Genomic DNA, 16,652 nt, shown 5'->3' with positions numbered 1-16,652 from the left:
CTGATCGTTGCAATTTCACTTAGGGTAACTCTTAGAAGCGCCGACTTCCGTCTGGACGGCCGTGTTTTAATCTTGGCTGGAGGCAGTTTCTAGTATAACAGCACTGAATAGCTGTGATACCGTGACACAGTCTCTCTGTAGATTAATATATATATTAATATATATATATATATATACATATATATATATATATATACATATAACTACTCAATTTACTCACATAAAATTTATATACGAAAGTATAGATTTATGCGTAAACTTAGTAAATAAGTATTTACTTCAAAAGTGCTCAATACGTAGGTAGAGCTAGTTAGTAAGTTATAAAATGTATATGGCGATTAAGCTACACTGAATATTCCGCGTTTCATTCACTCTAGGATTCTTCAGGCTTTGCGCGAATTCTGTGGTTGTTTGTCGTTTTTATATGTGCATCTTCTATTGAGATTTTAGTTAGCCAATCAGCTTTCTAGTGTCCACCGCGCCCTTCCTATCAGCCAATGAGCATGCATTTTATCGGACAAAGGCCTATTTGACCTGTAGTTGACTTGTTCCTTTCCTCTATTTAGCCTGGATATTTAGTTTCTTAATCTGTTTTAAATCAAGGTTAGTGTTTTTTTTATAAATGTTAGTTTATATATAAATATATATGTGTACACACACATATATGCACATATATATACATATACATATATACATATATGTGTGTGATCGTGTACGCATATTCATGTTTATTTAATTTATTTATTTGTTTATTTTCTATTGTTTTTGTTAGTTTTAAAACTATTCTGTATCGCTATCCTAGAGTAAATTTTATCTTGTGAACACAGTTGTTTGCTATTTCTCTTCTGCAGTTTAATAGATGTTGGGGTTCTTTAAAGTACAGGATAGAAAATTTTTCATGAAGGCATAATCTACATGGGTCGTCTAGGTCCGTACACGCGGTAGCTTGTCTTATTATTTTCCATTCGACTACCGGCGAATGTCCGCTTTTCTTGAGTTCCCAGTATTTATTCGCTAGTGTTGTTTTCATACGGTGTTTTTTATTGTTGAATGTACTTTTGTGGTCATAGTAGCGAGTTTTGAAATCTAAGGAAGTCATACCTACGTAATATTTCTTGTTATTCGGGTTTTCTTTCGCAAATATTGTAGCCTATATATATATATATATATATATATATATATATATATATATATATATATATATATATATATATATATATATATATATCAGGATTCTATATTCGATTTCATACCACTACTGAATTTATGCATTAGATAAACAAATATCTGTGGAATCTTACAATTGAAAAACTTCTAAAAAATTATTTAAAATAGCGGTTTATAAGTATCTGTAATTAGCCTAAAGAAACCAATAAACTTTAAAAAGTCGTAACTCTACGAAATTGAACGTAGGTTATACAATTACCTCAAGATGTTCTTTCTTTTTCTTTTCGGAACTCCTTGCGCCATCTTTCCCATTTTTCGCTATGTCAGGATGGGACGGTTGACTGATATGAAATAGTTCATCCATTGCGTCGTAGTCAACTTTGACTCCATTGAATATTTTGCCCAGTTGTAGCCATAGATTATTGTAACCCTGGTTCACGATTTTACCTGTCGGGATTTTCTGCCACTGTAGAGTTCTGAGTTTAATTTTTGGCAACGGAATGTTAAGCTGTGGTAATTTGGGTGCCTGCTGTATATTCAGACCTAGAGTGTTAGGGGGGCGCGGCACTCCCCCACCGCCCAAACCTCCACCACCCATGAAAGGTGGTGGTGGAGGAGGTGGCGGAGGGGGTGGCCCTCCTCCCGGAATTGGTAATGGCGGCGGTGGAGGAGGTGGTGGTGGTGGCGGCGGAGGAGGGGGTGGCGCAAGAAGAGGAGGAGGAGGAGCAGCAGCAGCTGTTGGTGTGGATACCTGACCTGAGCCTGTTTTGAAGGGTATCGAGTTTGACGTGGGTGATGCATTGATGCTACCGTTGCCGCCATTTGGCGCCTGACCGATGGGAGAAGGACTGTTGGTAATGCTTCCTACGCCCGCCCGAATCGGAGACGATGGGGAGATGATTCTGAATGACTGGTTTAGGGAGTGTATAGGTGAATTGAGAGATGATGAGACTACCGAAGGAGACAATGAGCTCACAATTCCCTCTGGTGTGGTAGGGTTTGAGCTCGGGGTGGACGCAATCGCCGAACTACGTCGTCGAACTGCATTGTCGTTGTACTTCCGGTAACAGTCTGGTTTGCTATGACAAGAACAGAAACATTTATTGTCCTTTTCCAAAATGGCGTCCAGCCGTTTCTCGGTTTTTATTAAAACCTTTTGGGCATCATCTGCTTTTTCTATTACAGTCACTTTGGAAACCAGTTTCTCTATCATTTCCCAGATCTCATCGCTGAGATTGTCCGTGGAATCAATTTGTAAGAGATTCCGAAGTATTGCGAGGAAACGTACTTCCAGTGGCGTTCCACATACCTGGAAAAACAAAGAGAAATAATCAGAATCAAGCTTTAGTTCTTGGATTAAATAAAAATTATATATATATATATATATATATATATATATATATATATATATATATATATATATATATATCAGGTCATCCTATAAGTTCTGTCCGAATTTTTACTTTTGTTTTAAAATTAAACGAAACTTCAAAAATATTGTGTATATTGTGTAATTTTTTTTTTTTTTACATTTTTATATTTAGATGCATTTTAACTGATTACACGCTTTTTTACAGGACAATAAAATTTAAATTTGCTTGATTACAACCTTACTAACTTGGAAGTTCCTAAGAATCTTTTGCCAACGTTTATTCATTAAATATGTCACATCAACTAGGGGAGTAGGATAAGTAAAACTCTTTATACCTAGATATTTCGAAGCTTAATGCTTCACATCAGAAGAGGAGAGAAAGTACTAGGTAACATATTAGAGATGAGAAGTCTAGGCTTCGAAATACCTAGGTATAAAAAGTTTACTTATTCTACACCTCTAAATGATATAACATCCATATTGAATAAACGAATAAATCTAGATGTATTAGTATATATTTTTATATTGTTGTTCTTTTATTCTTTATATATATATATATATATATATATATATATATATATATATATATAATAATTTTTAATATTTTTATGTGCATAACATATATAGGTTTCTTGCCAAATTATAACATATCCATATATATATCCATATAACATATCCATATATATATATATATATATATATATATATATATATATATATATATATAGAGAGAGAGAGAGAGAGAGAGTAGATAAAAGATAAATAGACATGTATATAATACCACGCGCCCGCGCGTGTATCTGTGAAAATAAAATGCAAAGATAGACGAAAACTGATTATTTCGACGAGTTAAAGATATAATTCCTATACAATTATGGCTGCCTCTCGGCTTCCTCAAGAATAATCAACGATCAAGAAACACTTACACCTTTTACACGGTAATGGAGTTCGTTGAAGATTCAATAACTATACGGCTACAACGGGAATAAGTGGCCTCGACGCCTTGTTCGTGGAAATACTCATCATAACTCGTTCATTGATACAGCTATAAAGTCTACCTCAATGAGTTAGAACAGTGTTTCCGGGATAAATTTGATATTTTTGCGTGAACAAAAAACAAATGAAGAAAGCATCATATCCTTGCCAATAATTTACGCGGTCTCAAAATATAAAGTGCATCACTAAGAGCAGGGTTTCCCAAACTTCGAGACACCATGGAGCCCCTGAGCAGGGAAAAGATTTTTCACGGATCACTAACAAGCTAATTTCTAGAATAAATAGGAAAAGCATTAATTCTAAATTTTTATATTAACTAATAATAATGTTTATAACCAATTTTATTTTTGATTAATCAAAAGTTGTCGCACTTTTTGTTTATTTGTTATCTTCTTTTTCATGTTCCTCAGCGTCCAGGATTCCGTCTCTGGCAAGAGTGCTACCCAAATACACGAAGATGTCAACCACAGCAAGTCTCTGCTTGTTGACAAAAGTATTTGATTACACAAACTATCAGGTGAAGATATATATCTCCACCGTACTGTATATCGATATTCTATGGCTGACTGGGATAACTTCCGTACATTCCTATCTGACCTACCTCTGCATTCCATGTTTAAAAAGGATGTGTCCTCTATAGTATCAGAACTGACCGAATTGTTAATTGTACGCATAGACCAATTCATATCATCCAAAAAATTCCAACAAAAACCTAACAGCCAGCCATGGTTCTCCCCTGAATGTGCTGCTGCCATCGCACACAGAAATCACTTTTTCCATAGCTACCAACGTAATAGATGCACTGAGACTAAAGCTGCTTTCAGGACTGCCAGCAACTACTGTAAAAGAGTAATAATACATGCAAGAGAGCTATATGCCCAGTCTGTTAAATCCAAAGTAGCTGAGCAGCAGCTTGGTTCCCACCAGTTCTGGTAAATAGCAAACAGAATCTTGAACAGAAGCATTCGTTCTATCACAACTATCATCAATGGATCTGATGTCATCTCGTCAGCATCAGACAAGGCCAGATTATTTGCCAAGAACTTTGCAGCTAATTCTACCCTATGCTACAATGACCATCAACTCCCTGTATTTCTTCCTATAACAGACAACACGCTATGCAACATACAAATATCTGTGCACGAGGTTGCCAAACTAATCAAGAACCTTGATTCCAGTAAAGCAACTGGCCCTGATGGCATTCCAGTTATAGTGCTGAAAAAGCTTCAACCAGAACTTGCCCCCATACTTACAAAACTGTTTAAGCATTGCCTTAAGGATAAGTTCTTTCCAACACCCTGGAAAACCTCATCAGTATGCCCAGGTATTTAAGAATTCAGGTGAAAAGTCATCTCCTTCTCAGTACAGACCAATAAGTCTCCTGTGTGTCATGAGTAAGCTGTTGGAATCCATATTAAATAAAGAAGTAGTCAACCACCTCAACAGAAACAACCTTCTTAGTGACACACAATATGGTTTCCGCTCTGCAAGATCCACAGCAGATGTGCTAACGGTTATATCACATAGGATTAGTGAATCTCTTGACAAAGGTTTCCTTTCCTTGACATATCGAAGGCCTTCGATAAGGTATGGCATAAGGGCCTACTTCACAAGATTTCCAGCTACGGTATAACTGAAAATATTTTCTCGATCATTAAATCATTTCTCTCTGTAAGGTTCATAAGAGTAGTGGTTGATGGGTAGAAATCAGAGGCACACAGTATTAATGCTGGAGTCCCTCAGGGGTCCATCCTGGGCCCAACTCTCTTCCTGATCTACATCAATGACCTCCCAAAACACATACTTAAATCATTCGTTGACATCTATGCTGATGACACGACCATCTATGGCAACACATCAAAGGCTGTAAATGACAAACTTCTCTCTAATTCTCTCTCTTCTGATCTTGAGCGGGTGGTACAATGTGGGAAGAGGTGGCGGGTCACTTTTAATACATCCAAAACCAAGCTTCTATCTTTACATCATCAACGCTCTGATCCCCATCTGGCATCAATTGTGATGGATGGCTCTCGTCTTGGGGAGGCTCCATGTTTTGACAAGCTTCTGGGTTTGACCTTTACTCCTGATCTAAAATGGAACACGTACATCAAATCTGTTGCCACGGACGTTGGGAAAATGGTGGGATCCTTCTACCGCTCCAGAAGATATCTCACTACTGATGCAATTCTCTATCTGTATAAAAGCCAAGTACGTCCAAGGATGGAGTACTGCTGCCACATCTGGGATGAGCTGCTAAAAACAGCCTATCCTGCCTTTACAGAGTACAAAATAGACTTCGTGGTTTAGTGGGGGATGCCCTTTTCTCTTCTCTGCAACCTCTCTTCCACAGGAGGGACGTTGCGAGACTGTCTTTGTTTTAACGTTACTTCCATGGCAACTGCTCGTCTGAGATCCAATCTCTGCCCCCTTCGCCAATATTTCACGAAAAACAGCCGTCTAACTGAAACCACTGCCAAAAATTTTCCCCACTCTTTATCTGTACCAAAACCAAAACGTAGATTCCATGAACAAAGCTTCTTTATTAGAAGTGCACGCTTGTGGAACTCTGTTCCTTTTGCCTGTTTCCCACCTGACTACAACCTTGATATCTTCAAGTCCAACATAATTCCTGATAAACCGCCCCCTTAAGTAAGCCACTTTATCAAATCTCCAATACTAACGTACTGTACACGCAATAACCCTTATCCCTGAGTAGCTTCCGCGCCTTGATAAGTAGTTACCACCTTGTAATATATATATATATATATATATATATATATATATATATATACATATATATATATATATATATATATATATATATAGAATAAGGACGGTGCTATTTTTAAATATACCTTAAACTTAAATGTAATTGTTACTGAATATTTTGTTTATTAAATTGTTAGAGGAAAGTACAAAATAATTTAAAAAGCCTCCCCATTTCATGTTGAGAATATGTTTCTAAATTATAACGTTATTATTTCAGTACGGTTCGTATTGTACATAATAAGTTGTGCACTGTCACTTCCGCTGTTAAATAAGAAAAGAAGAAGAAAGGGTTTTTTATGTTTTTAACAAAACGATTTGTCATTTTATTTATGCTAAATTTTTGCGGCATATGAGAATTTCGATACCGACGACTTGCGTGAATGCCTGTTCTAAACCATTACTCGTTTTCCCTTCCGTCCATACGGTTTTCGGTGCGATTGATGTCAGATTGAGATTCCTGTACAAGAATTCAATTAAACTGTGACTTGAAACGGGCAATGCTTGCGGCTGAGTAATGACACTTGATGCTATACTATACTAAATGCTAGAATTTGAAATGGTCGTACAAGACGAACACGCACGTGCACAAACAATCACTCATACCAGTAATGGTCGGTTGTTTTTGTTTTACGGCACATCAACCCTTTTCAGGTTATTTAATGCCGAATCTAGTGATTTTGGAGATGTTTTTTTTTAATAGAATGTATTTGTTATTTTCAAGCAAGTCGGTTCTATTTGGCCCATAGTTGGGACCCTGTTAGTACTATCACTCCGGATCAGTGGACCTGGCAGCAATGGCAATTAAAGGGTGGCTCCACACTCCCCAAATCCCGCAAGCTGGGGCTTCACCACTGGATATAGTTTAAGGTCATATCCAGAACCCATACCAGTAATCGAGAAAGTTAACGGGATTTTCAATTGTATAGGCCATAGTTGAAATGACTTGTTCCCTGTTAACTGGGTGTCTTTGATTCTATACACTTCTTGGATGTTCACATTCCCAAGCTTTGCCTTCTTCCGTTGAGAAAGGGTTAGTATATTCGTAATCACTTAAGTCCCCCTACCGGAGAATGCCGTCGCGTCCGGCCAGGCAATTTTTGCAAGCCAGAGTGTTGTTCGTTTAGGGTGCTAGTCCTTCAAACCCCAATTTCTGGTCCTTTTGTCACAACATCCCGCCGTTATAGGGAGACAAATAGCTTCAATATTTGTACTTAATTTTGAAAACTTAGGCTTAAAAGGAATTGAAAGTTAATTGAGATTCAGGGAATCTAAAATTTGTATCAATAAAATTCAATGCAAATCTGAATTATTTGAATTTTTAGATGGACAGTTGTTCCTATATTAAGTCCTATAAAACCCTGTAAAATGCTCTAAAACACTTTATTTTGATAAATATTTATTAACTGATTTCCAATACCTATTGTTAAAACTTAAGAAAAATTGGACTTATCTTAATTTTCACTATAAGTTGTCATACCTTTTTTTAAAATCTTATTTCCATGAAATTAAATTAACTTAGCTATAGCTCATACTTGGTCACTTAATCCAATACACACACACACACACACACACACACACACACACACACACACATATATATATATATATATATATATATATATAACGCTGAACGTCTGTGTGTGTGTGTCTGGTCGCGAATAGGCTCCTATATGGTTGAATATTAAAAAAAAACTGATTACATATAATGATAGAAGATGTATCGAGGATCAGGAATGGGTATGCTTTATCTGGAAGAACGGTGGTTCATAAAAATTGTGGGGCCTGCGTTCGCGCCTGGCCCCCAAAGTATGGAAATAAAAAATGAAAAAAAAAAAAACGTTTACAAGGGTTTTTGATATAGACGTACATAAGAATACTCTGATGAGTATGTTTCAACTTAAATAGGGATTATATAATAAAATTGTGGGGTCTGCGTTCGCGCCTGTACTCCATGAAAATATGACACAACCTTTAACAAAGACTTTTCATATCTATTTGCGTAAGTATACTTTGATAATTATGTTTCAGTTTGAAGAAATACGGTATAATAAAATTATTGGGTGTTCATTCGCACCTGCCCTCCATAGAATGTAAATATGTCACAAAGTTTAACAAGGTTTTATAAAAGGGAAGAAGGTCCACAATAACACATTAACTTTAATCTTAATTGACGTCAGCTTTTTTTTTTAGTTTAATCATATTGTGTCGAATAAATTCACCTCATTAATTCACATTCTTATTAGAATGAAAGCAAAAAAAAAAAAAAAAGTTTAGACAATTCTCGACACAAATTTTGCATAAATCTGTTTTTTCCTTCTCCACTTGCACGTGGCACTCTTTCGAAAATAGATAAATAGATAAATAATAAAAAAAATAAGAATGTTACTTGTTAACGTGTCAAAAGAAGGAAAAAATCCTGCTCCCGTGATTACGTGTCTTTTTAAAACATTTACATAACCTTTTTATTTTTATTTATATATTTGTTTAAGCTTTTTGTCGGTGTACTAGAAGGAATTCAGTTGATTACAACCCTTTCTGCGTGTTCTTTAGATTACGAGAGCACAACCCTGAATCCGACGGCGCAATACTACACCGTTCAATACTGTAAAACTGAAACAAAGCTGTTCTGCTAGAAAAGGTCGCCATTTTCTTCTTATTCATATTTGTATCGATTCTTTGCTTTAAAAACTAAAGTAATTACGTGTTTACTTTTTAAATATCCCATTTTGCTGTTTCGGATTATTTTACTAATGCTTCATTATTTTTCAAAACTGTTTTTGTTTCTTTGTTTTTCGATATTTCGTCGATTCGATATTATTTAGTAAGAGTGTTTAGCAGAAAAGCCAACAAATGACTACCTGAAAAATAAATATACAAGAAATAAATGTTACCATAGTCAATAAAAGTTCAGTTCATGTTTTTCTTTGTTTTGAAATAGTTTTTAATGATCTTTACTTGAAATAATTTCAGCGAACCGAAATTAAAACGAAATTTGAGGCCATAACTACTTAAATGAATTTTTATATAAACTAGACATACCATAATCGAATATTCCACAAGCACAAAATAACGTAAAACATTAAAATATGCTTATAAATATTCCTTACGTTGACGGAACTGTCTTAAATTGTTAACACAGAATGCCCAGGTGTCCCTCCTTTAAATTGAAAACGGGGCTCTCCATTTCAAAGTCGCTGCCATTTTAATTTTTTTAAACCGGTTCATGAAGTAAAAAAAAAAATTTTTTTTTTTACAAACTACTTAAAAACACAAACCAATGAACTTTTCTACCATAAAAGTAACTTTTATTGACTATGGTAACATTTATTTCTTGTATATTTATATTATTATATATAACATTTTCTCTTTGTAAGAAAACATCATTTTGTTGGTCACTCTTGGTTACGAATGGAAACAAATTGATATAAAAAATATATTTTCGCAAAAATTATCTTTACTTTCATCATATTTTGCTTGGGGTAAAATTTTTGTGTATCAAAACCTATCTCTTTACAACGCCCTCCTTTTCATAACCTATCATACTTTCATCAATCACAGTCCATTTTCTGTAGGTTGTTTTTGAACCCAGTGAACGACGGGTATTTCTGCTAGTATATATATATATATATATATATATATATATATATATAGGTGGCTCTTTAATCCAATCCGAGTACTTCTGCTAGTAGTGGTAGTGGTTGAATATATGCTTAAGTCCGAAATTGAATGTATCGAGACACATTCAAACCCCCACCACTAATTCCGTTCGCAACCAAATTTCAAACAGATTATACAGTTGGATAGAACACCTCATTAGTTTCATTTTGAAAAAAAAATTTCGAAAATTGGTTCAGTAGAAAAAAGTTACAACAAAATATGTGGGTTCACAAACAGGAGAGTAAGTACATAAGTGACTAACGCTTTTTTTATTTTGCATAACTTTTTTTGTATATATTTTTTTTTTTACTGCGATTTTGTCAATATGACATGTTAGCGTAACGGTTAGAGTACCGGGGGTTGGTGGAAAGATTTTAGGTTCAATCCCGTGTATCGTTTTTTTTATAATTAAAAAACCGAACTTTTTTTTTAATAACTAATTTTTTTTAACTCTCCTTATGATAGCAAAAAATGGTGAATTCATCGATGAAAAATATTAGTGAATTCTATGATATACATATTCTTTGAATGAACTCAAATTTTTCGTTATCACATTTGATGAAAAATGTAGTCCCATTTTGGCAATGCGTCTGACCAATGATGCTTTTGAACCCGCGACCAGCACTGCGATGTCATCAGCAGCAGCCTGGGTATAAATATTCCTATTTTTAAACTCCTTTAAAAGAGGATTCAGCATACAGTTCCATAGTTAAGGTGATAAAATCCCACTTTGGGGGTTTCATTTAACTACTTCCCTTTTAACAGTTGCCCTCAGTAGTTCTACTTGAACTGTTCTGTGCCTCACCATATACTCAATCCATCGGATGAGTACTGGTGGCACATTAAGTTCTCGTAGCGACTTGAACATACTACTGAAGGGTATGTTGTCAAAAGCTCCAACGATATCTAAAAAGACACCGAGTGGCATCTTCTTTTTTGTTAGTTTACGCTCTATACAGATCACGAATTCATGAACCGCAGTCTCGGTAGAGACCCTGGCTCGGAACTACTGTGATTGAATGATAAATATTGCATAAATGTGTGTTTGAGAGCTAATTTTTTTTTGACAATCATTAATAAATATTATAAATTTATATATTAATACAATAGCAATGCCTGGAAAAATCATGGATTATATGGAAAATATATATATAATATATATATAGGTGGCTCTTTAATCCAACTTCAGCCTTACATGAGCATCCACATATGTGACACAAAAACTTTCCTTCTGTTAAAACTGTTCACATGTAAACACTATGAGCCCCGGAATGTCTTCAAGTTATATATATATATATATATATATATATATATATATATATATATATATATATATATATATATATATATATATATATATATATATATACACAAGTTAGAAAAGAATTTCATCCAAGGCATGCAAATTGTTAAACAAAATGTTTTTACTATTGGCTTTAAAAATAAAGGTACAAGATTCAATTTGAAATTTATTTATCTTCAAAGTGCACTTTCATACATTTTACAAAGTAAGGCATCAAATTTTTATACCTGAAACATATATGCACATACACAGCCAATAATGTTTGTATGAATCTATATATTAATACCATAGTACCTTTAACACAGTACGTACGTGTGTCACAGTTTCTAGATTATAAATTATTCGATCGGGAGATCCTATTTATTTAAAAGCATAAGAGATGATAACATACTACGAACATTAAATTAATATATAGATATGCTAATATAAAGTTCGTGGCATGTTATCATTTTCTGTCCTCCTTGTAAATAAATAGGATCTCCCGATCACCGAAGACGCAATGTACAGACAAAAAATAATGAAATTAAAAAGAATTGATGAAACTAAAATATACTTCCTTGGTATTCTGACACTACGTTAACCAGATTATTTAGATAAATACTTTATCAGTTTTTAACAAAATGGCTGAGCGTCCATTGAATGCCCAACAGCAACATATTACACATGAAAGATGCCGCTGTGGAATTTCCACAGGTCACGCTAGTATATAAATAAATACTATAACGCACTTCTACCTGTTAGTGAATATTATCTCATAACCACTGGAGATTCATTAGAATGACATACACACACGCGCATATTATGTGTGAGTATACGTATTTTTTCTATGTGGAAAGTGATTCCGCATGTTTGTGCATGTCTTAACAAGTCAACATCTTGCAATTACATTCCTTCGGTATCAAATTATAAGTTAGTATGTTCACGATAACAGAGACACTTATGTGCAAGATACATTCACATACACAGCAATTGATCATAGATACATTTTATAAGTGCTTGTTAAGTAACATAATCCACACACATACATACGTATATATATATATATATATATATATATATATATATATAGAGAGAGAGAGAGAGAGAGAGAGAGTGAGATAGATAGATAGATCTTTATAGAGTTCCCATTTACTTGCCTCCTCACGAGGACAGAATTAAACAGAAGCTTGATGTTTAATGTGGGGAAAATCTACCTTCCGAAAAAGGGAAAAAATCTGCGTCAGTTAAGATAGATATTATTATTATTATTATTATTATTATTATTATTATTATTATTATTATTATTATTATTATTATTATTCCGTATACTTGCGTATACATGCAATATACGGCAATATAACGTTGACGCACCAGTTCTCGTCAGATCACCAAAGTTAAGCAACGTTGAGCCAAGCTAATCCCAGTTGGGTGGCCATTTGGGAAGTCTACTCGCTGTATGTGCTTTCCGCTTATCTCGGCATTTGTTTTCAGTCGTCCTTAACCTCCACTAGCCACTAGTGACTCAGCAGAGGTGATGTTGGAGCAACTCTTGCTACAAAAAATTCACGCGCAGGCACCCTTACAGTGGGTATCCAGAGTCTGTCAAGACTAAAGGAAGCCTTCACGTATACCTGCAGTATAAACTGGAAACATTCTATTCGTCGGCGGTTAAACTTTTGTAATATTTGTTGTTTTTTTTCTACGCGCTGATGAAGCCCAATTTTGTGTAAATTAGAATAATGGACAGTTAAATTCTTATATGATAATATCGGGGTATGAAACAATTTTACGCAATGTTGTGATCAAGAAACTAGCTGTAGTTTTAGTATTGTACTATTGAGCTATCTAAATTAGAACTTTGTGTTATTTTCATTCATACGTAATCACTGTCCTAAGTAGTTAAATTACATGCAAACATATAAGCTATATATATATAGCTATATATATATATATATATATATATATATATATATATATATATATATATATATCATGTAATTTGTATTGTAAAAAGTACATTTGTATGAATTAACATGGTACGGCTTCTTTTTGTTGTTGGCATTTTTACAAGAGTACCATAAAGGTTGCTAACATTCACAAGTGCAAGTTACACAAGTTGGATTCGAACTTGGCTAACCCAGGACGTTAGTCTACGTTGTTATCCGTTTAATAACCGCTACCCGCTCATATTGTGTCTTCTATTATACACGTGGAGGTTGTCTGTGTGTATGTATATCTAAAAGTTCAAATCTATAGAACCAAGACCTCACATTTGGGCAGGAGCTGCTGGAAGATCTTATCCCGTCATACTTTGTAGCCTAGTAGGGGATGCCCTTTTCTTTTCTCTGCAACTTCTTTCCCACAGAAGAAACGTTGCGAGCCTGTCTCTGCCCTATCGTAATTTTCATGGCAAGTGCTCGTCTGAGTCTATGGTTCTCCCTTGCCAAACTTTCACGAAAAACACTCGTCTAGCTGAAACCACTATTAATAATTTCACCCACTCTTTATCTGTGCCTAAACCTAAATGTAGATTCCATTAACACAGTTTCTTTCTTAGAACTGTACGTCTGTGGAATTGTCTTCCGTTTGCCTGCTTTCTAGCTGACTACAATATCGTCATCTTCAGGTCCAACGTAAGCAAGTTCTTGATGAGCCGTCCGCTTAAGTAATCTAATTTACCAAATTTTCACTAATGACAATTACTACGATATTTTCCCATTTACTACCATCCACTCATTAACCTTTATTCTCGAGTGGCCTCCGGGCCTTGATAAGTGATGATTTCTTTGTTAAAAAAAGATCTGCAAAGTTAGTATATTTGTGATCAGCATTTTTCTAGATGAATAATAATAATAATAATAATAATAATAATAATAATAATAATAATAATAATAATAATAATAATAATAATAATAAACAACTATTCATTATTGGGCATAAACTGGCATAGATTTCCTAATGGTGGAAGTGGTTTTTAGCAAATTCTTTTTACTAAAGGGAAGTAACTGCTTTTTTATTCAGAAGTTATTTTCCTTATGTCGACACATTCACCGAGGTATCTATTTGTTTGTATGTGTATATTCAGAGGGAAATGGAGTGGTGGGAGGAGAAAAGTGGTGGGAAGAGGAATGAAGAAAACGGGGGAGAAGAAAAGAGTCGGAAAGAGAAAGGTAAAGAGATAGAAATTTTAATAGTAATATGTAACACTTTCGCTTCTGGCAACGCCAAGTAGCCCTGCTAGTTGATATAGTTCACACACGCATATATATATATATATATATATATGTATATATATATATATATATGTATATATATGTATATATATATATATATATATATATATATATATATGTATATATATATATATATATATATATATATATATGTATATATATATATATATATATATATATATATATGTATATATATATATATATATATATATATATATATATATATATATATATATATATATATATATATGAATAAAAACTTTAGCGAAACAAGCATCGGTTGATTGGGCTTTAGCTTTAAAATGGATTGGCGTCTACGTGTATATATTGATAAAACAAATTGGAGATGCCAATACTTAATTGGATCTAATCACCGAGTTCACAACTTCTTTCGTGAGCGTTTTTATGCATATTTGATTAAGCTTATAACACATAGAAACGTGATTAATTGATGCTTGGAACTATCATAATCTCGTAAAGAAGTGTCCTGGCCTTTATTTACTTATGAATCACAACTAACCAAGGCTTAAAAGTCACTCGAGGATAAGAGTTAATGATAGGATAGATTGTCAGTTGAATGATTAACATTATGAGAGGATTTTTTATACTAATGAGTCACCACCTATAAAGGCTAAAAGCGACTTGAAAATAAGTTTTAATGAGATGGATAGCTTGTCAGTTAAATGATGAAAAATATTATGAAAGGATTGAAAATGATGCATTTTACAAACAAAATGTAATTAGTTAAGAGGACGAGTTATAACAAGTATTGTTTGACATTATGCATGATAATGACTATGTTGTAGTCTGCAGGGAAGAAAACACGCGGTACTCTATTCCACAAATGGGAAGCTCTTAGATAAAAACTCCATTCATTGAACACTGTTTCTTTCCATGACAGCAATTGTAAAATGTAAAAAGTAATTTTTTTTTCTTTTTTAATTTCTTGATTGAGGAGGTATCGTTATTCACTTTATGTTTTGTAAGTTTACTCTTTTGGATTCGAAATTTATTTATTTTAATTTGAAGTTCACTCTTCTGAATTTAAAATTCATTCACTTTTTAAATTCGACTGTAATTAGTTTTAATTTGAAGCTCATTTTTTTAAAATTCGAAACTCATTTATTTTAAAATTGAAATTCATTATCTTAATTGAAATTTCATTAGTTTTAATTTAAAGTTAATTTTTTTTATTACGAAATTCATTTGCTTTAATATGAAGTCTCATTTGTTTTAATTTGAAATTCATTTGCTATAATTTGAAGTGTATTTTTTTATCTGAAGGTCGTTTATTCTGAAAATTGAGATTCACACTTTTTTATTCAAATTTAATTTGTTTAAATTTAATTTATTAAATACGAAATTCATTTGCTTAAGAAGTTCACTTTTGTTTTCGCTTCACTTTGAAGATTTGTTTTTATTTTATCTCCGTGTAAAAATTGTCCAGATTTAAGATAAACGAAAACCGGTTGTTAACAAAATTGCATTCCCTCAACGAATTTATCAGTTTTATTTATTTTTTGCGTCCAGATTTTGCCATTGAGACAACCGGGTTTTATAACCATTACTTTCGCTTGACAAACACTCTTCAATTTAGACCGGTTATCAGTCAAGGTGACACCACCTGATATTTACTTGATTAGTATATATTTTTTTTAAATATTCGACCTAAATCTGTTTATGTGCCTGTTTATTAGCGAAAATATATGACAGTTATTTTTAAGCATTCCTTCAAGGCCAAATTGCGCACAATAAAATAGTGCAGAGTTGGGACTTATAACAATCCGCCAATACGACCCTCTTAAGAAGAAAATTTCTAGAAAATCACACGAACACAATTCAACAACATTTCAAAAACTTAACTCTTTAACAAATAAGAAAGAAAAATTCGATAATGGTTTAAGTAATGCTATGCTTACGTAAGATTTTAAGAACACGGGCATACGATATCTAAAAATAACATTCGATTACATTAAGAATACAATGCTATAATACCTAAAGAAGATTTTATGAAATGTTACGAAAATTATTCTGTAACATTTTAAGAATAAAATCTTATGGCATTTAAGAATACAGTTCCATGACACCAGAAAATAGAATACAATTTTATGGTACGAGCGTGAAGTTAATATGCCCATATAGCCCTTTCTTACATATTAGCAGGCAGGCACACACA

General features: G+C 33.5%; 1 protein-coding gene across 1 annotated transcript in view; it reads right to left on the bottom strand.

Moving 5' to 3' along the window:
- The window catches only part of LOC145268367 (uncharacterized), a 399,446-nt gene that overhangs the window by 107,328 nt on the left and 275,466 nt on the right, over window positions 1-16,652 (bottom strand). Inside the window, exon 6 of the mRNA XM_080123915.1 lies at window positions 1,427-2,476. Coding sequence (XP_079980041.1) covers window positions 1,427-2,476 — 1,050 coding nt within the window. The remainder of the gene's footprint in view (window positions 1-1,426; window positions 2,477-16,652) is intronic.

This window comes from Euprymna scolopes, chromosome 43, assembly GCF_053919585.1.
Source record: "Euprymna scolopes isolate OS-2025 chromosome 43, ASM5391958v1, whole genome shotgun sequence".
NCBI classification, from domain to species: Eukaryota; Metazoa; Mollusca; class Cephalopoda; order Sepiida; family Sepiolidae; genus Euprymna; species Euprymna scolopes.
The sequence above is the reverse complement of the archived record's forward strand: the minus strand, read 5'-3'. Positions and strand labels throughout refer to the sequence as shown.